This window comes from Oncorhynchus nerka, linkage group LG7 (genome assembly GCF_034236695.1).
Source record: "Oncorhynchus nerka isolate Pitt River linkage group LG7, Oner_Uvic_2.0, whole genome shotgun sequence".
NCBI classification, from domain to species: Eukaryota; Metazoa; Chordata; class Actinopteri; order Salmoniformes; family Salmonidae; genus Oncorhynchus; species Oncorhynchus nerka.
The window spans coordinates 51,137,247-51,162,898 of NC_088402.1; the positions used below are offsets into that span (position 1 = coordinate 51,137,247).

The window sequence follows — 25,652 nt, forward strand, 5'->3', positions numbered from 1 at the left end:
ACAACTGACCTGACAGAGGAGAAGTGAGGCTGGCCTTGAAGAGAACAGCAGGACATCCCTTGGAGTCTCTTTCTCTCGCCTTCTTTCTCTTCTTACTGACATTACACCATTTTGGTGGCTGAAGTGGGAGACATAAAAGCAGAGGGAGAATGGGTGATGGATGGAGCTGGAGAAGTGGAGGTGGAGAGGGTGAGGTAAAGAATGCTGGTGAGTGACTTCAGTATTCCATGGAAAGGGCCAGCGCAGTAGAGGAGAGGGAATCGTGCACTGTAAAGCAACCACGTCCACTTAGCTACTATCTTACATGGCCTGACACAATGAAGAACAAACCCACGAAAGCTCCTACACTAGCTTAAAGAAAACAGGTTCTAAAATCTCTGTAGGAAAGGTTATTTCACACAGGATCAGGAAAAATACGTCTTTGTTTATGTGAAAAACACAGCCAACATCATACAGCAAGAGGTTCACTACAACACGGTTCAGGGACTTTATGATCAAATGTATTTATGAAGCCCTTTCTACGTCAGCAGCTGTCACAACGTGCTTATACAGAAACCCACCCTAAAACCCCAAGCAGCAAGCAATTCAGATGTAAAAGCTATGTCTATTCGGTTCGGTGTAGTCGGTTATGCCAAATAAACTATCACTTCAAATATTCCCCTGAAATGAATATAAAGCACTGTTATCGCTGGTCTCTGGTGGTACTGTGGCAGCGTGCTAGGTGCGCTTGCCTCTCACTCCAGGGAAGGATGCATCGTCACACAGTTTGCCATGACAGATGGTCGGGGACACTCGTCCCCGCGGCGATTATACAAGAAGTGTGATTTCACTCTGTCACACTGGGTTTGTGTTGGTGCTGCATGCAGTAAACGGGCCTCTGTGTGTATTGGTGCTGTAGCTAGCTGTCCGCAGATCTAAATGTTCTAGATACCGTACACTATGTGTACATCTAATGTTCCAAGGGAGGCGGTTAGCATTCGCTTACTGTCAAGGTATGCCTTTGTGTAAACCCTCTGTGTCTCAACCCGAAAGAACAGGGAGTTGGCGAGAAAGGGGGTCTTAATGTTATCCACTTAAACTGTCACAGGAATGTGCTCTGATATAGTCTGTTGAAAAATTGGTGGGAAAGAAGTGGATGGAGTATAACTACGATTTATGTCTTACAGTATTTGTCTTGCTGTGACAATGAGTTAATTATACATTCAATTCAGTCAACTCCCAACATTCAGTTCAACTTGATAAAAGGTATAGCCTATTTATCCCCTAAGGGACAATTATTTTTGCTGGGCTTAAATTGTAAATGCAGACAACGTATAAACAACATGATACATACTATGGCTGACCCCATTTAGTCACCGGGTCAATTGTATGGTCTATAGGCTGTTGAACAACTGAGACTCGTTTTATTTCATGGTGCACAACACGCCTGTCTTATTCGCGCCTGTCTCAGTGGACTAATCCATTGCGGAGGCCACAGGCAACTGAAATTATATATGGTTATATTATGTCGAAATAATTGTGTAACACTAATGAATCAAATATTATTTTATAACAAATGCACTTTCTCCCGTGTTAAATGCGGTTCTGAAACATAATATTCAGTGGGCTGTAGAATTGGTGCCTTTCCCTATGTTTGCTATGTGCATAATAGCAAAGTTAACCAGCATATTAATGTGCATAATAGCAAAGTTAACCAGCATATTAATGTGCATAATAGCAAAGTTAACCAGCATATTAGGATTGAATCAATGCGTGGGAGGCAGCAGCAGCAGAAATGGGGAAACAGCCCTTAGCCTAATTGTCTAAGAACATTGAAGAGAAACTTAATTATGTCTATTATCAATAGCATAACTGTTAAATGTGCCTGACTTTTTATAAATCATCCATATATATTTACAGAAATAAGACAGATCTTTTTTCTGTTGCCTGTTTGAGTGTTTGTTTAATTGCCTACTAATTCCATGAGCACCAAGCCTCGTGCAATGGCAAAATGACAGATAAAGCAATTTCCCAGATTTGGCAGTTTTTTGTCTTTACTATGCTGTAATAAAAGGCTTTACAAAATGTTTTCGTTACAACGGACTGGTATTACTTATAATTTATTTAGTGTTTACACTGTTCCAAACAGGCAGAAAAATAATATTGTAATCTAACAGAACTTGTTTGTCACACATAATATGCACGCAGCTCTCGCTCCTATACCCTCCTTTTTCTTGATCTCCTTTTTTTGTTATTACAATTATTATTATGGTCATCATTATAATAATAAGTCATGTCATTGTCACTAGTAGGCTTTGTATAGCAGCCTTGTATAACCAACATCGAGCTGTAGGCCTAAGAGCGCATCCTGTTTAGTCTTTATACTGTAACTGACTTAGGCCTATATTTCAATATATATACTGTATATACTGTATCAATCATTCATTCGTTCATGCCATCACACAGCATACGAGACCTTAATGCTTTGAAATGCAATCAAGCATTTGTTTTGCAACTGTTTTTAGTCTGCTCTAATAAAGGCTTTATATATTTATTTTTGTTCAGTTAGAACAGACTCTCTGGTCCACTTATTTAGTGTTTACACTGTTCCAAATGGTCAGAAAAAATGATATTGTAATCTAACCGCAACTATTTGGCACACAATACTCACGCAACGCTTGCTCCCATACCCTCCTTTTTCTGGATCTCCAGTAGCTTCCACAACTAAGTCAAATGTCTTCCACAGTTCTGACTTCCCCTTTCCCCCCTGAACAACCAGTAAACATACGCCTGTTTCGAGTTTATTTTTCACTTCCTCTGCATCCATTTTACTGTCACTTGTTAATGTGTTTGGAGTTTGTTATAACCAATTTATCGATGTGATTATGATCAGTTATAGGTCAGGCCCTACTGATCACATGCATGCGATGCTTAGATGTTTCACGTAAAGAGAGCAAGGGTTGTGGGAATAAGGAATGTTTTTCCTAAACAAATGAGTGATTTCGGTAACAGAACTTTTCAGTCAGAAACAAGTAAGTAAGAAATGGCTAAAATGATGTTGCAGCTTCAGCACGGACAGCGCAATAAACACTTGCTGTGCTGTGGTGCCTTTTCGCTGCAGTAGGGAAGAGAGCGAGACAATGCTCTCACACAGGCACTCGCTGTCATTTTCTTTTAACACAGTGTGACCATCGGGCTCTTTCTTGAGTCATTTGTGTGTCTTAATTATTTAATCGAACAGTGTGCTTAAAGTATCAGACAAGCTCAGTACATATGTAGTTGATTTGATTCAAACAGGGTGTGTCTGTCTATATATGGAAAAATAAGTTTAAACATTTCAACCAATCAATTGGTCAAAAAAACAGGACGACTCTTGGTTGCGCTATATTTTTTTTGGGGGGGGGGGTCAGCCCTAATATATATACATAACCGTCACTTTAAATTTCACTGCAGGACCCTAGTTTCTGCAGTAGTTTATCATTCTGTGCCTGTATTCAGCTAATTCCTCCACGTCCCAGGTGGCAGCCTGGCTGTCTGCTATAGAGCCACGTCCACCAACATGTTTACAGAAATCACACTTTGCTGTTTGGTTGAAAGGCAGTTGAATGTCTAAAACGAATACAAAGGCCTCACAAAGCACAATGTGTCCCTTTCAGAGTAGTTTTAAACTGATTGAGCTGCATTGAAGCTGGAATGGCTTTGGCCGTTTCCTTGATGCCTTTCATGTGTTAACCCCTGTGACTCCTTATCTGTGGTATTCATACGTTAGTAGTGCTAGTTCCCATCTATAACTCTGAAGGCCCCTACATTTTAATCGGGCAGTTGGAGGGCCTATTTAACCTTTACTCTGGATGTGAACATGGCGTCAGTATATATTTGGGATGCAGAAGGGTGTGTTGTGAATATTCAATACAGTTACTGTGGTTAGACTTTAAAAGTGACAACGTCCCACTATAAGGCTGGAAATACACCGTGGTCATGGTCAGGGGATTGACACTGTGGTCAGCTGTGACTCTGACATCTGTTTGTAGGTCACATGTTATCGGGAATCAACCTTGTTTGGTACTTTTGAGTGTGGTGTAAGATGAGTCAAATAGTTTGAATATCAATTTCTAATAACAATTGTACAGTATCACTATTTCTCATTTAGCATGTAATGGAAATTGGAAAAGGCATTGCTAAACTATGACATCATTGCTAAAATCCACACTGGCTGTAGTTTGTATTGCAACTTGAAGATGAATTTCCTTATTTGCAGTGTATATCCAGAAACAAATCCTCCTGGCTATAACTCGGTAGTTGGCAGTCTCCTGTATGAGGAGGGCAGTGGTTGTATGTACCTAAGAAACAAGGGGTGTGTCAGGTGTACACTAACAGGTGAAGTCACTCTTCACACCACAACACGTCCCGTGTTAAAGTGAAAGCTCCCATGACAAGAGTTAAGACAGGGAGTTATATGGTGAAGCCTCCCATAACCCCCTTCCACATTGACTCGTTGAATCGATTTAAGTCGGTTCCAAATGATTGTTAACGTTTGATATATTTACCTTGTCACCGTGCGCTCCAACTGGACTTTGGAATATATATTGGACTCACTTTAGTAGAAGTGAGGCTCCTATATGCCAAACATGATGTAACTGTCATTGGTCACTGGTTGAACTTTGAACTGCCCGGTGCAGACTGAGTTTCCTGGAGGAGCTGCTGTGAGTGTGTACTCAAATCTTCAACATGGTGGACAAGGCATGGAGGAAGAGTTGGCAGTTCATCGAGAACAGGATGTCTCTGCGTGTGAAGAAGCAGTCTTCTCCAAATGTTGAACGTAAGAGTGAGTGAGTACCCTCTCCTGTTTGACTATATGCTGGGTTGAAGGGTTGGGTTGCCCTGGTTAGTTTTGTTGATGCGCTACTTGGTTGATACTGCTGTGTGATTACGTCCTTATCAATATCCTGACTGTGTTGAATTTATTCATAGAGATTGGGTTGGTGACGTGTTAGAAAATGAATAGGGCCGTTAGTCATATTTCAAATAGTAATCAAGGCAAGACCCACTTGCATGCACTTTCAATCAGCGCAGTGTTGAGACGCTGATGTAGGCTGTGTCTAGGAATGATAGTATCAGCACTTCTGAGAAATGACTGCAGTATTTACCCGTGTGAGTCGTGTTATTGCTGAATGCTGCTCTACCACCAACTATTGGCTTGTTAATAAAGTTTCTAAACACACAGGAACACGGACTTCAACCCTCACTGTTTCCTTTGGCTGTTTTCATTTAGACATCCACAGCTTAGTTGGAATTCATGCCGTGGGTACTTGAGTCGTAGACATTTCCTGAACTTATTCTGCAGCACAGTGTTTGAAGTAATATAAACACTATGGAAGAATGACAGTGCCAAAAGACTACCGAATGGTCAATGTTAGTGGTGATTACTGTCCTTAATAGGTTCTAGTGTAGTAATGGATGAGGTGCCTACTCAATGAGTGTCGGTATGGGATGACTATTGAGAGAGCAGTGGATGAGCACAGGCTATGAAAGCTTTGAGGGACTTTTTTTTTCTCTCTGTATCATTGCAGTGTGGATGGGGTTGAAATACTAACTGTATTTATTGCTGTGTCATTGCCGTAGACTGACTGTGTATCTCTTTCTCTGTGTCATTGCAGTAGACTGACTATCTCTTTCTCTGTGTCATTGCAGTAGACTGACTGTGTATATTTTTCTCTGTGTCATTGCAGTAGACTGACTGTGTATCTCTTTCTCTGTGTCATTGCAGTGTGGAGGGGGATGCGCGGCCCAGTGAGAGTGACGGTGGAGCAAGCTACAGGGGCCCAGTGATAAGCCCAGACCGCTTCGAGGGCCCCCTCTACGGCCACGGGGTGCAGCCAGGCCCCCAGCGCCCCCCCCGCAGGCCCAAGCTCCAGCACTCGCAGTCCATCCTTCGCAAGCAGGCCGAGGAGGAGGCCATCAAGCGCTCCCGCTCGCTCTCCGAGGGCTATGAGCTCTCCGCTGACCTCCAGGACAAACAGGTATCGTACCTCTGTTTCAGACCCACCCTATTAATGTCCTATATAGACTCATGAAGCCATTTTGCAAAAACTCCCACATTACCTGATATCTTTACTTACCCATAAAGTTTGAGTTACCAAACCAGATCACATAGATGGTGAACTCTTGAAATTCTGTCTGTTGCTACAGACTTAGGGAAAACAACTTTTTGTTCCATACATGGAGTGCAAAGAAACTATCTTATGATTTCCCTACAAATGGATGTATTGGTGCCTTTCGGACAACTCAGTGTTGAGTGAGGACCTCTTTGCTGAGGAATGTTTTTCATGAGTGTGTTTTTAAAAAATATTTTCTGTGTAATTTGTTGTATAATTGTAAGATGCAGGGAGTCCTTGCAATAGAGACATTGGTCTCAATAAAACTCCTTTATTTTAAAGACAAAATAACATTTCCCTTACTGAACCTCTATGTCAATGACCACACTACACACACTCTAACATCTACAGATCCCTTTGAGAAGAAAACAAAACTATGGCATTGCTTTGCTGCAGCTTCTCTGCTCGTCCTTGAAATTTGTATTACTAAGAAATTATAGCCACCTTTCCCTGGAAAGATCAATTCAGTCCCACAAGTGTTTGAGCATTGGTCATCGTTTGTAAAATATAATCATGTTCCTATAATCAAGAAGTTGTGATAATCCGTTCTCATCTGTCCGTCAGGTGGAGATGCTGGAGCGTAAATATGGAGGACGCTTCATAACCCGGCATGCGGCCCGCACCATCCAGACAGCCTTCCGCCAGTACCAGATGAACAAAAACTTTGAGCGTCTCAGGAGTTCTATGTCTGAGAACCGCATGTCCCGACGCATCGTCCTGTCCAACATGAGGATGCAGTTCTCCTTCGAGGGCCCTGAGAAAGTCCACAGCTCCTACTTTGAGGGGAAACAGGTGTCCCTGACAGACGACGGCACCCCCCTGGCCTTGGTACAGTCCGAGTGCGGGGACATGGAGGTCCACCACCAGGCCAACATGGCATCTCACCCTGCTTCCCAGAACGACCTGACGGACGCCATCACGGAGTTGGAGGATGCCTTCTCCAGGCAGGTGAAGTCTCTGGCCGAGTCCATTGATGACGCCTTGAACTGCCGCAGCCTGCAGGGCGACGAGGGTCTTGACCCTGAGGCCATGGGCTGCCCCGAGGTAGAGAGGGAGGTGGCCTATCAGGTGAAGCCTCACCGCGGGGTGGCGGGGCGCATGCGAGAGGACATGATGGCATCCTACAGCGATGTGACTCTGTTTATCGACGAGGAGGAGCTGTCTCCCTCTATGGGGCTATCGCGGGGGTCAGGTGACCAGCCCTCCAGCATTGAGTCAGACCTACGCCTGCGCTCAGCCAACTCCTCCCAGGAGTACTGGCCCCTGGACACCAAAGATGAGGGGCGTGACACAGACACCAGCTGCCGCAGCACCCCTTCCCTGGAGTGCCAGGAGCAGCGGCTCAGGGTGGACCACCTCCCACTGCTGACCATCGAGCCGCCCAGCGACAGCTCCGCCGAACACAGTGACCGCTCTGACCGCAGCTCCGTCAAACGGCCGCCCGTCTACGAGTCTCACGGGGGCAGCCACATCGTGGCGTCCTCCAAGGCTAGCCCCAAACACATCTCTCATGGCCCACCCCCGCGGGCGCCCTCCAGGGACGACGAGGCGCCCCTCCGCCACCGCCACCGGGCGCTGGAAAGCCACCTGGCCATTAACGGCTCTGCCAATCGGCAGAGCAAGTCTGAGTCTGACTTTTCGGACGGGGATAACGACAGCATCAACAGCACATCGAACTCCAACGACACCATCAATTGCAGCTCTGAGTCGTCCAGGGACAGCCTGAGGGAGCAGACACTCTGCAAGCAGACATACCACAAAGAGACACGTAACAGCTGGGACTCGCCCGTCTTCAGCAACGATGTGATCCGCAAGAGGCACTACCGCATCGGCCTGAACCTCTTCAACAAGTAGGTGCTCAGCTCTGACTGAGTGCTAACGTGGTTGTCCACTGATTGGTGTAATTAAGGGTAAATGAGCAGAGGGGTTCTTATAGAGAAACCGAGGTGACCTATTTACAGTTATCAGAATTGTATTTGGGCCACACAATATAAGGCAATCAGTCTAATTAAAGTAAATTAGCAGGGTTAAAGACAAGTCCTATGAAATGGAAAAAATGCATACAATTTGTATAAGGTATATATTTGTGCATTCGTGTAAACTCTTTGTAGACTCTTAGGTCTACTTTTATAGGACTGATATTCTGTAGATGAGAAATTCAGCCAGACAGAGTCGCTCCATTTTCTGTGCCCTTATTAAATATTAACCACCCTGTTCCTATTGTGGCCACTTCCTATCAGTCACAGAATCAAACACCACACTTGGCTCTGTAAAATGACTGGATAGGTCACATAAGGACATACCTGCTTCAAAAAGGCCTTATTTTGATGTCATGCTAGACGTTTTCCAGCAGGGTCACCTTTGGTGTCAGTCTCATTGTGTCTTGTCTGCTTCAATATAAACACAAACCCTTCTTTCTTGTGTGTCTGCAGGAAGCCAGAGAAAGGCGTCCAGTACTTGACTGAGAGAGGGTTCGTCCCGGACACACCTGTGGGTGTGGCTCACTTCCTGCTTCAGAGGAAGGGCCTGAGCAGGCAGATGATTGGAGAGTTCCTGGGCAACCGTCAGAAACAGTTCAACAGAGACGTCCTGGAGTGAGTACTAATTCTTAAAGGCCAGGTCATGTGACACTTGTTATTGTCTATCAAACAAACATTGATTGGTGGATCACAGTGCCTTGCACAGGTAGCATTATACTGTAGGCCAGGCTAGAACAATGGATGTACTGTTCCAAGTTCAGCAAGCCATCTTTGCATTCACCGCTCTTCATTTATATCCTAACTGGGAGGTAATTGTCTTGGAACAGTTAGTGCCAACATTGTGCCCATTAAAATTCTACATCTCAAAGTAAGATGGCCGAACTGTATATCTGTGGCCTCGGGCCAGCCTAGTAGAACGTCCACACTCTGCTTCTCTCAGCAATCTGCTGCCCCTCACACTTGACCTCTCTCAAATGTGCTTCATGTATTTTCAAAGGACTATAAGGTGGTTCCCCTATCAGATTTTGACAAGTCTTGAACTGCTGGGTGCAGAATGCCCCCCTGATCTGCGCGTTTTAGTTGCGTTAGTGAATGAGATGGACTTTTGTAATAACCACTTTTCCACGTGTAGATTTGAACTAGAGATGGGCACCAATATGGAAAGTACATATCGATATCAGTTGCATTTTTACATTTGATATTGATATCATATCGGGAATTTGCTGAACTTGCTGTTAAAGCTGGATTCCTTAGTTTCCACATCAATTTTTGGTCTTAATTAATGATATACACATTGATGCTTGACACGTATGTTTACACTGTTTGTAAACAAAGTAAATGTAAACAAACACTTGTATAGCCTCTCAACATGGTTTAATTTGTATATCATGGATGGTCAGTCCTGGCATACATGGTGCTCGCTTTGAATGTGAGAGTGGTTACATTTCTCCCGGCCCATCCCTCAGTTTTTGACCATAACATAGGTGGGGGTGACTGCTTTTTTATTGTTTCAATTAAGGATTCCAACTTGAAAACTATACAAATCAATGACATATTTGTTGGTTAGGGAATTCATTGGTTGGTTGCTTGTGGGTTCCAGCTGTGTGGTGGATGAGATGGATTTCTCGTCAATGGAGCTGGACGAGGCACTGAGAAAGTTCCAGAACCACATTCGGGTCCAGGGAGAGGCCCAGAAGGTGGAGCGCCTCATCGAAGCCTACAGGTGAGCCAACCGATAGACAGGTCCGAGAAGCATATACTAGGTAGACAGCCACGTTAGGGGGGGGGGCACACCTGTAGACTGAGGATGAGGGGCTATTTACGTAGTCAGGTTTGGCCAAGAGGGTACTACAGGTCAGTGATAGCATTTTAAAATGATAACAGCGTAATCAACATCAACCAAAATACTATAATCGCTAGAGTACTACTGCACATTTAGTTTCGGATAAAGTTTTCTCTCTTACGAGTGAACTAATAGTTCTTCACTCTTTTGCGTTACATTTTCAAATGTAATGCAAATGTTGACCAATGTCTTGGAAATGCAAGTCACTGCTGACTTTGCTCACAACACCGCGTTGGCTAAATGACTTATTAATGCGTAGAGGGACTTGGTGCTTCAGTTGATTTTGCTTGAGTAAATAGGACAGTTCCTCACGCAATGCTGCAATAATGATGACACGCTACACACACAATGTTGACAGTTATTGACCATCATGTGATGCATTGTATGCTGGCTTTACAAATTTTCACCAGCAAGTCAATAAGACAAATGTTGACATTGTGTGGACAAAAATCCGGTTTTATATTCAAATGCATTCTATGATGGCTCTCAATGTCAAAAGCCTCTGACTCTTTTCACCTCTGACATGTGATGTCGTCTCCCTTTCCTGTTGTTTTGTAATTCCAGCCAACGCTACTGCATCTGTAACCCCACGGTAGTGCGACAGTTCCGGAACCCTGACACCATCTTCATCCTGGCCTTCGCCATCATCCTCCTCAACACAGACATGTACAGCCCCAACGTCAAGCCAGAGAGGAAGATGAAGCTGGAGGACTTCGTCAAGAACCTCCGAGGTGAGAGAGGGGGGGGGGGGGGGGTGTCAGGGTTTCTGAAAACAAAACTGAGACATTGTCCTCTACATATTTTAGAGAAAATAAAGAATGGTAAAATCAACTCAAAAACATAATCAAGTGAGTGTAGGACATTCACAATGTGATTTATTCACCGCTTTAACAAGGCACACCTATCTATCTGGATTGAAAGAAGAAAACACTACAGCGCAACAGCACAGAAGTAGGGCAAAGAATAAGCCTTCGCAAATGGAACAGGTTCATTTGTGCTACAGGATTAGCGTTTCAATCACGAAAGCAACATTTTCATCACACAGATGAAAACAATACATTTTGTCATAGGGAGGGTGACGATGTAGCGATGACCTTGACAGAAATGTGTTAACACTAATTAATTGCACCTTCACACAATCACATGAGCAATTCTTATTCTTGGGTGAGCAGCGTGATAGAGGCAGAGTCGACTACTTGTCGTTTTTTGCTTGGCATTTGAGATTTTATTCGAGAAGTAAAGCGTGACGGCCTGACACTCATCATCCATCGTGATGAGTGTCAGTAATGGTAAAACAAGGAGAAGTAATTGGATAAGAGGGATTCGTATTCTCACGCTAAATGAAAAAAGGCAGTGTGGGCACACACGCACATGCATGCTGCGTCCGTGCTTTTGCGTGTGTGCGCCTCTGTCTGTGGGTGTGTGTGTGTGTCTGTGTTTGTGTGTAACCATTGTCTCCTCCTCCCCAGGGGTGGATGATGGGGAGGACATCCCCAGGGAGACTCTGGTAGGAATTTATGAAAGGATCAGGAAGAGGGAGCTGAAGACAAACGAGGACCACGTGTCTCAGGTTCAGAAGGTGGAGAAACTCATAGTGGGGAAGAAACCGGTGAGGAGCACACAACTTACCTAGAACTCTGCTGCAGCACTTTTTGCATAGTGCTTGATACAAGGCCTGAAACTCCCTTGGGTTTACTCTGGCATGACTCATCTTAATTAAATGTGTCACTCCATAGCCCCTCGATTAACTATGGCGTTCGGTTTGTCAAATACAGCCCAAAGACACACATTTATCCATGGAGAGAGAGAGTTGGGCCTTTTCTTTGCACACTATCAAATCAAGTTATATTGGTCACATACACATGGTTAGCAGATGTTATTGTGAGTGTAGCGAAATGCTTGTGCTTCTAGTTCTGACAGTGCAGCAATATCTAACAAGTAATCTAACAATTCCACAACAACTATCTAATATATAAGTAAATTAATGGAATAAGAATATATACATATAAATATGTGGATGAGCAATGACAGAGCAAGATGTAATATGCAAGATGCAATAGATGGTATAAAATACAGTATATAGATATGAGTAATGTAAGTTATGTAAACATTATTAAAGTGGCCAATGATTTCAAGTCTGTATGTAGGCAGCAGCCTCTCTGTGTTAGTGATGGCTGTTTTAACAGTCTGATGGCCTTGAGATAGAAGCTGTTTTTCAGTCTCTCGGTCCCAGCTTTGATGCACCTGTACTGACCTCGCCTTCTGGATGTTAGTGGGGTGAACAGGCAGGAGCTCGGGTGGTTGAGGTCATTGATTATCTTTTTGGCCTTCCTGTGACATCGGGTGCTGTAGGTGTTCCTGGGGGGCAGGTAATTTTCCTCCGGTGATGCGTTTGTGAAAGTTAGAGGGTTTTAGGTGACAAGCCCAATTTCTTCATCCTCGTGAGGTTGAAGAGGCGCTGTTGCGTCTTCTTCACCACATTGTCTGTGTGGGTGGACCATTTCAGTTTGTCCGTGATGTGTACGCCGAGGAACATAACTATCCACCTTCTCCACTGCTGTTTCCTGAAGTCCACGATCGTTGTTTTCCTGACACCACATTCCGAGTGCCCTCACCTCCTCCCTGTAGGCTGTCTCGTCATTGTTGGGAATCAAGCCTACTACTGTTGTGTCGTCTGCAAACTTGATGAATGAGTTGGAGGCGTGCATGGCCACGCAGTCACGGGTGAACAAGGAGTACAGGAGGGGGCTGAGCACACACCCTTGTGGGGCCCCAGTGTTGATGATCAGCGAAGTGGAGCAGTTGTTTCCTACCTTCACCTGGGGGCGGCCCGTCAGGAAGTCCAGGACCCAATTGCACAGGGCGGGCTTGAGACCCAGGCCCTCAAGCTTAATGATGAGCTTGGAGGGTACTGTGTTGAAGGCTGAGCTGTAGTCAATGAACAGCATTCTTACATAGGTATTCCTCTTGTCCAGATGGGATAGGGCAGTGTGTAGTGTGATGGCGATTGCATTGTCTGTGGACCTATTGGGGTGATATGATCCTTGACTAGTCTCTCAAAGCACTTCATGATGACAGAAGTGAGTGCTACAGGGCTATAGTCATTTAGTTCAGTTACATTTGCATTCTTGGGTACAGGAACAATGGTGGCCATCTTGAAGCATGTGGGGACAGCAGACTGGGATAGGGAGAGATTGAATATGTCCGTAAACACACCAGCAGGCTAGTCTGCGCATGCTCTGAGGAAGCGCCTAGGGATGCTGTCTGGGCCTGCAGCCTTGCGAGGGTTAACATGTTTAAATGTCTTACTCATGTAGGCCACGGAGAAGGAGAGCCCACAGTCCTTGGTAGCGGGTTGCGTCTGTGGCACTGCATTATCCTCAAAGCGGGCAAAGAAGGTGTTTAGTTTGTATGGAATCAAGACGTCGGTGTCCGTGACGTGGCTGGTTTTCCTTTTGTAGTCTGTGATTGTCTGTAGACCCTGCCACATACGTCTCGTGTCTGAGCCGTTGAATTGCGACTCTACTTTGTCTCTATACTGACATTTTGCTTGTTTGATGGCCTTGCGGAGGGAATAACTACACTGTTTGGATTCGGCCATATTCCCATTCACCTTTCTATGGTTAAATGTAGTGGTTCGCGCTTTCAGTTTGAGGAATTCTAGGTCAGGTGAACAAAAGGACTTGAGTTCCTGCATGTTGTTACACCATGAGTCGTTAATCATGACATACATACACCCCCGCCCATCTTCTTCCCGGAGAGATGTTTATTCCTTTCCGCACGATGCACAAAGAATCCAGGTGGTTGTACCGACTCAGACAGCGTATCCCGAGAGAGCCATGTTCAGGAGAGCCTTGTTTCTCGCAAGTATCCAAGCAATCTCATATGTTGCCTCGTCGTTTTCTCTGCCATCATTTGTTGTCCTTTGAGTTGCGCTATTTTGTTATTTCTGGAGGTTGCTTTGTGGCGGATATGTTTTGTCAACGTGGGCATGGTGTGACTTGAAATGTCGCTCTAAATTTGTTCCTTTAAAACAATTGACTGCCTTCTGTCAAATAAGACAAAGTGAGGCAGTTCTATTATGCAGAACAAAAAAATACTTGTCTGTCCATTTCTCTTGGAACTTTCTGTGTTCTTCTTTTAATCGACCGTATCCTTCTCTTAGTCACCGGAGCCACGTTAGCTAGCTGCATTTCCCCGCCGCCATCTTCCTGGTTCTCCTGGTGTTTGGTTCTTTCATAGCTGTCACGTTGTTCTCCAGCTCTTACCCCTCATTTTCCTTGTCAATAGATTTACTTTTCTTTTTTTACAATAAATTGATCCATGTCGACCAGACTGCAAAATGAAATGGAGTAGCAGACTGATGTGTTGGTCGCTGTAGCTGAGCAGTTCCGTTCTATTTTGGTCTTTCTGTTCAACAGTTGCGCTATACTGCCATCTATCTGCTGTCCAGGGAGCAATAGGTATATTCAATGACGTGATTCAGGCTTCCATTAAACACATTGAATTGAAATTGTATCATTGTTATGTATTATGAATGGAAAATAGGAAAATCACTGCAATCTGCAAATGAAGGGCTTGGCGCAATGAGTACCACTGCACTAATATAACATTTAGTATAGTGAAAAGGCATAGCCTACTTACACTTACTATATAGGAGGGAGAACAACAAATCAAATTGTATTGCTTGTGTACACAGATTTGCCGATCTTATCGGCAGTGCAGCGAAATGCTTGTGTTTGTAGTTCCAACAGTGCAGTAATGCCTAGCAATAAAAAAAAAATTGTAAACCCCTCAAAAGAGCCCCCAAAGTGTACCGAACTGTGACCATCTCGAAAGGTGGTCTGAGTTCGGTTCCCTTGAATTCCACGGTCCGGTTCCGTTTTATAAGACAATGTGAACGAAAGCTCCCCAGGTTCACTTGCCATTATTGCAACACAGTTTCCCCTGCCATAACCCCTCACATTGGTGCCACAAAAAAGCGAAGATATTGATGTGCAGATTCGCATACTTTTTTAGTTGTTGCTGTTTTTGGATATTAGCGATTATTAAGGACACAGAAATTCCAAAATGTGTATAGAGTTTTTAGTTCAGGTTATTTGTTTGCAATATGTGATCTATAGACTATGAGAGCTTTATAAGCTGTTTATTGATGGTGGTGTTTGGATAGTGTGAGAAGACCATATATTTGGTGAGAATCATATAGGATACCAAATATTTTCTAGCTCTTAAAGGGCCAGTGGCCTACCTTGGGTGTACAATTTTAATTTACAGCATTATTCTGCAATTTTTTTTCTCCCCCTCATCAATCTACACACAATATTCCAAAATGACAAAGCAAAAACAAGTTTTTAGAAATTCTTCAATTAAAAACAAAAGAAGAAAAAAAAGATTACATTTACATAAGTATTCAGACCCTTTAATCAACACTTTGTTGAAGCACCTTTGGCAGCGATTACAGCCTTGAGTCTTCGTGGGTATGATGCCACAAGCTTGGCACACCTGCATTTGGGGAGTTTCTCCCATTCTTCTCTGCAGATCCTCTCAAGCTCTGTCAGGTTGGATGGGGAGTGTCACTGCCCAGATATTTTCAGGTCTCTCCAGACATGTTCAATCGGGTTCAAGTCCGGGCTCTGGCTGGCCCACTCAAGGACATTCAGAGACTTGTCCCAAAGCCACTACTGTGTTGTGTTGGCTTTGTGCTTAGGGTTACTGTCCTGTTGGAAGGTGAACCTTTGCCCCAGTCTGAGGTCCTGAGTGCTCTGGAGCAGGTTTTCATCAAGTATCTCTCCGTACTTTGCTCCGTTCATCTTTACCTCTATCCTGACTAGTCTCCCAGTCCCTGACGCTGAAAAATATCCCCACACCATGATGCAGCCACCACCATGCTTCACTGTAGGGATGGTGCAAGGTTTTCTCCCGACGTGACGTTTGGCTTTCAGGCCAAAGAGTTCAATTTTGATTTCATCAGACCAGAGAATCTTGTTTCTCAGATCTGAGAGTCATTTAGGTGTCTCTTGGCAAACTCCAAGCCTTTGGCCAGACGGAAGCCACTCCTCAGTAAATCTACAATAAAGGCCTGATTGGTTGAGTGCTGCAGAGATTGTTTTCTTTCTGGAAGGTTCTCCCATCTCCACAGAGGAAGTCTGAAGCTCTATCAGAGTGACCATCGGATTCTTGGTTACCTCCCTGACCAAGGCCCTTCTCCCCCGATTGCTTAGTTTGGCCGGGCAGCCATCTCTAGGAAGAGTCTTAGTGGTTCCAAATTTCTTCAATTTTAAAATGATGGAGGCCACTGTGTTCTTGGGGACCTTCAATGCTGCAGAAATGTTTTGGTACCCTTCCCCAGAGCTGTACCTCAACACAATCCTATCTCGGAGCTCTACGGACAATTCCTTCGACCACGTGGCTTGGTTTTTGCTCTGACGTGCACTGTCAACTGTGGGACCTTATATAAACAGGTGTATGCCTTTTCCAAATCAATTGAATTTAACTCCAATCAAGTTGTAGAAACATCTCAAGGATGATCAATGGAAACAGGATGCTCAATTTCAAGTCTCATAGCAAAGGGTCTGAATAATTATGTAAATAAGGTATTTCTGTTTGATATTTTTTAGACATTTGCAAACATTTCTAAAAACCTGTTTTTGCTTTGTTGTTATGGGGTATTGTGTGCAGATTTATAAACATTCTTTTGAAAGATTTTTTTTGTAAGTCTGTAACACATCAACATTTGGAAAGAGTCAAGGGGTCTGAATACTTTCCGAATGCACTGTACATATGAAGTGGGAAAAACAGTATGTAAACATTATTAAAGTGACCCGTGTTTAATTACTATGTACACAGGGCAGCATACTCTAGGGTTCAGGATAGAGTACCGGGTGCTAGCCAGCTAGAACAGTGACTAAGATTCTAAAGTTTGTGAGGGTCTTAGGGGCCAAGTTCGAAGAGCCGCTGTTGCGCATTCTGTGGGAAGAATTTCAGGTTGTCGGTGAAGTTCACTCCGAACTTGAAGCTTTTGACCCTTTCTACTTCGGGCCTGTGGATGGGAGTGTGCTCTTTCTGCTGTCTCCTGTCGTCCACAATTAGCACCTTCGTTTTGTTGACGTTGAGAGAGAGTTTATTTTCCTTGCACCACTCAGCCAGGGCTCTCACGTCCTCCCTGTAGGCGGTCTCGTCATTTTTGGTAATCAAGCCTGCTACTGTTGTCGTCAACAAACTTGATGATTGAGTTGGAGGCTTTCGTGGCCACGCAGTCATGGGTGAACAGGGAGTACAGGAGGGGCTGAGGACGTACCCCTGTGGGGTGCATACTCAGTCCCTCCCCTGTGGGGTGCGTACTCAGCCCCTCCTGAGGATCAGTATGGTGGAGGTGTTGTGGCCAACCTTCACCACTTGGGGACGGCCTGTCAGGAAGTCCAGGACCCAGTTGCACAGGGAGGGGTTCAGACCCAGGCCCTGAGCTTAGTGATGAGCTTGGAGGGCACTATGGTGTTGAAGGCTGAGCTGTAGTCGATGAACAGCATTCTTACATAGTTATTTCTCTTGTCCAGGTGCGATAGGGCAGTGTGCAGTGCAATGGTGATTGCGTCATTTCAGTCATGTAAAGGTGGAAGGGGAAGAAAGCCTGAGATTCTCAGTGACCCCAGGAATTTAATGGAGTGATTAACCCCGTATACCCCAAAGAAAAATGATCCCTCATCATCACTAAACGGCAGTATCAAAACCCCCAGAGGGCCGACAGTACAGTGAAGTACCTGGACATTAAACAACAAATTAGACTTCCATTCTACAATAATGTACTGTATATATCACACTGGTATTGTAGAGCTAGAGATCTTGTTTTCACCTCAGTAGTTTAAACCACTTCATTCAACTCATTACTGACTCACAGACAGGATTACTGGAATACTGAGACCCTACTTTGAGGTTCCCATGAGGGTTGCTAGCACGTAAATGGCTCATGGCTTGTACAGACGTAAACAGACAGACATGTCTTGGATCATGCTGCAACAGTACAGCTTTAGAGGGCAGAATTATCTGTATGACCCCATCAATGAGATGACGTTTAAGGGCAGAATTATCTGTATGACCCCATCAATGTGATGACGTATAAGCTGTTGAAGTCGGAAGTTTACAAACACTTAGGCTGGAGTCATTAAAACTCATTTTTCAACCACTCCACAAATGTCTTGTTAAGAAAATATAGTTTTGGCAAGTCGGTTAGGACATATACTTTGTGCATGACACAAGTAATTTTTCCAACAATTGTTTACAGACAGATTATTTCACTTATAATTCACTGTATCACAATTCCAGTGGGTCAGAAGTTTACATACACTAAGTTGACTGTGCCTTTAAACAGCTTGGAAAATTCCCTAAATAGATGTCATGGCTTTAGAAGCTTCTGATAGGCTAATTGAGATCATTTGAGTCAATTGGATGTGTACCTGTGGATGTATTTCAAAGCCTACCTTCAAACTCAGTGCCTCTTTGCTTGACATCATGGGAAAATCAAAAGAAAACAGCCAAGTCTTCAGAGAAAAAAATTGTAGACCTCCACAAGTCTGGTTCATCCTTGGGAGCAATTTCCAAACGCCTGAAGGTGCCACGTTTATCTGTACAAACAATATGAACACCATGGGACCACGCAGCCGTCATACCGCTCAGGAAGGAGACGCGTTCTGTCTCCTAGAGATGAGGTACAAAAGTATCTATATCCACAGTAAAACGAGTATATCAACATAACCTAAAATGCCGCTCAGCAAGGAAGAAGCCACTGCTCCAAAACCGCCATAAAAAAGCCAGACTACGGTTTGCAACTACACATGGGGACAAATATTGTACTTTTTAGAGAAATGTCCTCTGATCTGATGAAACAAAAATAGAACTGTTTGGCCATAATGACCGATGTTATATTTGGTGGAAAATGTGTGAGGCTTGCAAGCCGAAGAACACCATCCCAACCATGAAGCACGGGGGTTGCAGCATCGTGTGGGAGTGCTTTGCTGCAGGAGAGACTGGTGCACTTCACAAAATAGATGGCATCATGGAGAGGAAAATGTTGTGGATATATTGAAGCAACATCTCAAGACATTAGTCAGGAAGTTAAAGCTTGGTCGCAAATGCGTCTTCCAAATGGACAATGACCCCAAGCATACTTCCAAAGTTGTGGCAAATGGCTTAAGGACAACAAAATCAAGGTATTGGAGTGACCATCACAAAGCCCTGACCTCAATCCTATAGAAAATCTGTGGGCAGAACTGAAAAAGAGTGTGCGAGCATGGAGGCCTACAAACCTGACTCAGTTACACCAGCTCTGTCAGGAGGAATTCCAACTTATTGTGGTTAACTTGTGGAAGGCTACCCAAAACCTTTTGACCCAAGTTAAACAATTTAAATGCAATGCTACCAAATACTAATTGAGTGTATGTAAACTTCTGACCCACTTCTGACCCACTGGGAATGTGATGAAAGAAATAAAAGCTGAAATCAATCATTCTCTCTACTATTATTCTGACATTTCACATTCTTAAAATAAAGTGGTGATCCTAACTGACCTAAGACAGGGAATTTTTACTAGGATTAAATGTCAGGAATTGAGTTTAAATGTATTTGGCTAAGGTGTATGTAAACTTCCGACTTCAACTGTATGTAACAGGTTCTAGGCACGTGCCCTGTATGCGTTTAATACAGTAATGAAGTTATCCCTCTGATATTTTCTCCGTCTTCCCATTGCAGATTGGATCTCTCCACCATGGAATAGGATGTGTAAGTACATGTTTACAGTTTGGCATGTAATGGTCATGTCATTGTTATGCGTCATTTTACTCACCCACAGTTTCTATGTAAAGCAAGGGCCATTTATATGCGTTTAGTGTTCGGCCTATATTAACATCACCCAGTCTTACAGTGTCAGGATGGCTAAAATAATCCACATCCTGTAGATACTTGTTGTTTCAGATGGCTTTAGTTGGATTAAGGGTCTTCTTGCCCCTAAAAGTCCACACCTATTACTGAGATGAGCAGGATCCCCTGTGATACACCTGTAGACAGAGTCAACACGTATACATTCCTAGGTGCCAGTGAGCTGCACTGTTTACTGACTGTGCTGAGCCGAGCATGCATCACTGCCAAGAAGCAGACCACACAGAGAGGCTTCACACACGTGCACACACACACACACACACACACACACACACACACACACACACACACACACACACACACACACACACACACACACACACACACACATACCCGAGTACACACACACATATACGCACACACTCCTACCCACACAGAAGCCTCCCACAGACAGAGGGCATTTGTTAGAGTGGGTATTATTAGTCATGAATGTTTTAGGGGTGAGACATGCTGAAAGATTGTTCTGAATCTATTTGGGAGAATAATAAACTATGTAACCTTCTGTAACCTATGTGCTCACAGGCTTCTGTTCTACTGCCATTACACTGTTTACATAATCATAGACTAGAGGAAAATCATCTAGATATCAGCTGGCTCCTGCTTTTCATTGGATATATCAGACAGTTTTATACCATCTTCATTTCCTGGTATTAAAGTTTTATGAGCAGAATTTGTGTGGGAATAAGTGACAGATGTGTTTTGATCCAAGGGAATCCTAGTCTTAATTACTCTGTGTCCCCTTGACTTCCAGACAAAGTAGGGTGGTGAAACCACCTCTCCTAACGACAATGAATACATTAGGATGAATAATGTAACAAGGAGAAACAGCATCACACAGGGGTTTTATAGCACACTATTCAGACATCATTATAACCCATTTCCCTTGCACTCCTCACACTAAATCATCCTAAAATAGAGGTTCACTGTTTGTTTTCATTTCCCTGTTGGCATATCTGAGGGGTGTGTGCGTGTGTGCACGTATGTCTGAGTGTGTGCATGTGCGTTTAACAACTGTTATACTTCAATTTGGGGTCATATTACTCTTTGACCTAAGCCCAGGGCCTGACTGCTGTGTGTTAGTGAGTAATGTCATTGGGTTGGTTTCTAGGTGCTGTCCCTGCCCCATCGCAGGCTAGTGTGCTACTGTCGGCTGTTTGAAGTGCCAGACCCCAACAAGCTCCAGAAGTTAGGCCTGCACCAGCGGGAGATCTTCCTGTTTAATGACCTTCTGGTGGTATGTGTCCTCTCCTGCCTTTTGTCCTGCCCTGTCCTGTGTTAAATATGATCATCCAAATATGGTCTTTCAAATGTGGCCTCACAGCAACAACAATGAGCAAAGAAGTACAGTCTATGAGCTTTCAGTTCAAACTTTTTTTTTGTTTCTCCAATATCTGTCTTGCCATCACAGTATAACTCGTGTATTTGTCTGTGTGCTTGTTTGGGTGTTTATTTGAGTGCAGGTGACAAAGATTTTCCAGAAGAAGAAGAACTCTGTGACATACAGCTTCCGGCAGTCTTTCTCTCTGTATGGGATGCAGGTTCTGATGTTTGAGAACCAGTGTAAGTAGAACAGACCTCTCCCTGTCCATTCACCATCTCTGCGATGTGTTGTTAGCCCAGCATGGTTATATAGTACATCCCACTGGGTTCAATTTTCACATCTATATACATGTAACCATCCTGTGATGATGGAACGAGACACTGTTTATACTTTCAAAAGATTTTAAAGTTCCTTTGTGGTCGATGCCCTGAGTTTTAAAGGTCTCTCTCTCTGTGTTTGGTCCAGATTACGGGAATGGAATCAGGCTTACATCAGCCATACCAGGTGCCGACATCAAGGTCCTCATCAACTTTAATGCGCCCAACCCCCAGGACCGCAAGAAGTTCACTGACGACCTGCGAGAGTCTATCGCCGAGGTCCAGGAAATGGAGAAATACAGGATAGAGTGTGAGCAGACATTTTAGCACTCTGTCCCTCCCTCTGTTTGCCCCGCCCTCATTCCCTTTTCCTCCTCCCTCTATCCACCCCTCCCTCCCTTGCTGCTGCTAGCCATGTGACCTCAGTCAAGTAGAGGCAGATAGGGCTTGGTCCTCATTACTCACTCTCTGTTTATGAGAAGGAATGTTTATGGAGTTCACAGGATGACTACCACGAGGAGGATTGGGTTTGCGGAAGGGCATTTATCAAAGAGAAACACACAGAAGACTGTTTTTACGAATGAGTCTAATATGCGAAAGGATTTAGATGCACTTTTACAATGTTACTTTTGATTATTATGTAAATGCAATAGTTACCGAATGTATAGTAATAATCTATATAAAAGTAAGTGCCAGTAATGAAATTATGAGGAAATGTAGAAATATTGTATGTTTGAAGATGAATGCTGAAAAACACACACACACACACACACACACACACACACACACACGCTATCTTTACCTTACTCTCTCCCCATATGTATGTTCATATAAAGCTGAGCTTGAGAAGCAGAAAGGGGTGGTGAGGCCCAGTATGTCCCAGAGCTCTGGGCTGAAGAAGGAGGCTGGCAATGGCAACATGAACCGTGCCAGTCTGGACGACACCTACACCATGGGCGAGGGCCTGAAGAGGAGCGCCCTCAGCAGCTCCCTCCGCGACCTCTCCGAAGCAGGTAAGGTCAAAGGTCATCATTGTGTTCACAAAACGGTCCTTTCCTGGGAGAGACCCTCTGTTGTTTTCACCTCCTCACTCGTCCTATGGTAATATTACTCGGAACATCCAACATGATATTTTATAGCACCTTGAACTGATGTCAGACTTCTCTTAAGCTGTATTGATGATTAAGTAAAACGTTATTCTGGTGAGATTGTCTTATTAAATAACTTAAATGCATTCTGTATCTGGGCAGTGTGAGACTTCACAAGATAATTGCGCTTAAGGTCCTGTTAGTTTAGTCCTAAAATGATTTTCTGGTACTGGTGCCCTACCCCAATGTGAAATATTTTATCATAACCTGGGATATGAAACAACAGAAGTAGGTTTGTGCCATTGAAAAATAGACGTTTCTAAATGAATAAGCTATTTGGTATGATGTTATCGACAGGTCTACTTTAGAGGGTTTGCCTTTCCACTGAAAAGTGATATTGAAGGAAGGATTGCTCTCGCCCCTGTATCTAAATCCAAATATACTTTATATCTCAATGAACACCTTTGATTTTTGCACTTTTTCGTGTCACATTATCATTCTTTAATCCCAATTTTTTTTCTCAAACATTTCATGATAAGGCTTGCTTGTTATATGTTTAATTAATCCACCGTTATTCACTACCAGTCATTCCAGTGTATTGCTGTGATCCAAACCTACTGAACTCAATGGGGATTTGTTCTCATACAATAACTGACGCAAGACGAGATCTGGTTCCAAAATTACAACGAACGTCTCATTGTCATGAATATCCAGAATGTTTCACATAAGCATTTCGACTCTAAAGCGATTCACCTTGAGAACATGTCATTCATTCTGGATCGCAGTTATGTTAAGACATCATGGTAACGTAATGAAATCCATATAGGAGTTCTACAGTATCTCACATTAGGATGTATTTGCTCTGTTTCCATTGTCATGTCGGGTACTATACTGAAATACAGATACGATAAGGCTAGTCAGTGCTGAAGTCGATAGATCAACATAGGAGTGTTTCCTCCCTCCTGTCTTAGGTTTTTGTGTACGTTTAAGCCCCAACTTTCTCCACACAGGATGTGGCATGGTAGTGTGGTCATGTCCTGTGTACAATATATTTTAATTTTCTCGCCGTTCTCCATCTCATTATGTACTTCCTGATATTTCCATTCCCATTCGGTTTTCTCCTGTTTCTCCATATGTGAAGACTGGTCATGTATCCATTGGCTGAGCCCTATGACAGTGGCAAACTGCTCTATGTGCTCGTACACCTCATGTGCAACAGCCATTGTATTGCTTTTGATGTTTCTTCTCCGTGACTGTCACTGCCATTGGCTCGCTACAAAGCCACCCGTTACTCTTCCTTATGACAATCTACATCTTGTGACAACATTAAATCTGTGTTGTCACATTTTATCAGGAACAAATCTATGAATAATCTTAACTCGTTGTAGTTTAGAAATACTAACATTGCTTAGCTCTTTGTAGTTACACTGATGTCCTCAGCTGAATGTTGCAAAAACAATTTCCTTGTCCTTTAAGTTTGAGCAATGCAGTAAATTCAAAATGTAGTGTAAAAGTACACTGACCAAATGTCTCTCTTTATCTCCAAAGTAAATATGAACAAAGCTGCTAAAATAATGGACGTGACAGTAATAACTACCTATCTATCAACCGGTCCCCCACACACTCCCTGCCCCTTTTATCTCAGCTTCCAGTGTACTACTCACAACCCCCTGCACTGCCCCCTAGGGGAGAGGAGGGCTGCCTAAACCTCTGTAGTTGATCCAGGAGTGCTGTCCTATCCATCTCTAATCTGTGGTATTGCATGTCTCGGGCAGGCAAGCGTGGGCGTCGCAGCAGTGCAGGATCACTAGACAGCAATATGGAAGTAAGTTGGAAGCAGCTGGTGTCCAAGCTACTCTGTGATGATGTGCTCTGTAAAAACACAGTTTATTTTTGTTGTACTTGCACCCCTCTCTGCTTCATAGACTCTCAGTTCATTTTGTTTTATGACCTTTTTTATTTTTTAAATTTTTTTATCTCGGATGCCTTTTAACAACCTGCCTGCCTCGGTTAGTGTGCATGCATGGGCTGCCTGCCTCTGACGCTGGCTAGATGGGAGACATGTCTTGTTTTGGTCATGTGGCCAGTTTGCCCTTTTTCTTAAAACAAGCATGACTACTACTAATTCCCCCTTCCTCCCTCTAATCCCCCCCAGCTGTTTGTTTTGATCACAGTCTAATGTCTTCCATTCAGCCATGTCCCAACCCGCAGTTTGGCTTTCCTTTGGGGCTCTCTTACCTTAGGCAGGGGTGCCAGTGAATGCCTGTTGTAGCACCTACTCTCCCCCTAGTGTTGTGCAAACCTAAAGCCCCCCTCTCTGGTCCCTCTCCTGTCCCTTGCCTGTCCTATTGAAAGAAATCTCACAGAGGTTTGAGGCTCAGGGAGGAAGGTTATCTTACAACAGCTCACGGTCACATCAATATCTCACTGTCAGAACTTTATCGACAAGCTTTTTACACACAATATCAAAGAGTCAATATGAAAGATGTGGATTTCATTCATCATCATTTCTTCATTCCATGAGTCCGTGTGTTGGTTTTGAAGTCTGGGAACCCTTGAAAATGTCATTCCACTTTCAAAGAAATCTGTATGGTCTCTTCACAACCTTGGACAGAGCATGCACCAAAGGAAGGGCTTTTAAAACTTGGATGAATCACAAAAAGGATAGACTTGGAACTAGATTGGGGGATAAGTGAACAGAGTTATTTTAATGTGACTACCAGATCTCCAGCATCTCTGCTTCCCGCTGTCTGGCTGAATGCAAAGCCAATATGGATGGAGATTTTGCTTGTCACCTCCTCTGCATGTGGATCCTCTGCCTCCATTGTTTTTAACCAGTTGCATGTGGGACTCTCAGGTTTGGAAGGCGTTCAACAATATGAATATATATATCAGCCTTTTATACTTTTGATGCATCTACAATAAAAGGATCCGTTTTAAAATTTCTCTTGACGCGTATGTCATTTAAGAAAGTTTGAGTTTTTTCTATATAGGTTTCTTCATTTGTACCATTGTCGAGTGGCCATAACCCTGATATTACCAT

At 43.7% G+C, this 25,652-nt stretch overlaps 1 protein-coding gene across 6 annotated transcripts in view; it reads left to right on the plus strand.

Annotated features, from left to right (window-relative positions):
* LOC115131876 (IQ motif and SEC7 domain-containing protein 1-like) overlaps positions 1-25,652 on the plus strand; it is a 185,306-nt gene that overhangs the window by 153,645 nt on the left and 6,009 nt on the right. For 4 of the 6 annotated variants that reach the window (XM_029663938.2, XM_029663943.2, XM_029663944.2 and 1 more), the window contains 12 exons: positions 5,747-5,999; positions 6,699-7,984; positions 8,567-8,728; positions 9,714-9,836; positions 10,521-10,687; positions 11,426-11,565; positions 19,698-19,727; positions 20,992-21,117; positions 21,344-21,443; positions 21,670-21,831; positions 22,358-22,534; positions 24,385-24,434. In XM_029663938.2, coding sequence (XP_029519798.1) covers positions 5,747-5,999; positions 6,699-7,984; positions 8,567-8,728; positions 9,714-9,836; positions 10,521-10,687; positions 11,426-11,565; positions 19,698-19,727; positions 20,992-21,117; positions 21,344-21,443; positions 21,670-21,831; positions 22,358-22,534; positions 24,385-24,434 — 2,776 coding nt within the window. Of the gene's footprint in view, positions 1-4,375; positions 4,809-5,746; positions 6,000-6,698; positions 7,985-8,566; positions 8,729-9,713; positions 9,837-10,520; positions 10,688-11,425; positions 11,566-19,697; positions 19,728-20,991; positions 21,118-21,343; positions 21,444-21,669; positions 21,832-22,357; positions 22,535-24,384; positions 24,435-25,652 lie in introns of those variants that run through there. The other 2 variants (XM_029663940.2, XM_029663945.2) reach the window with 2 other exon arrangements.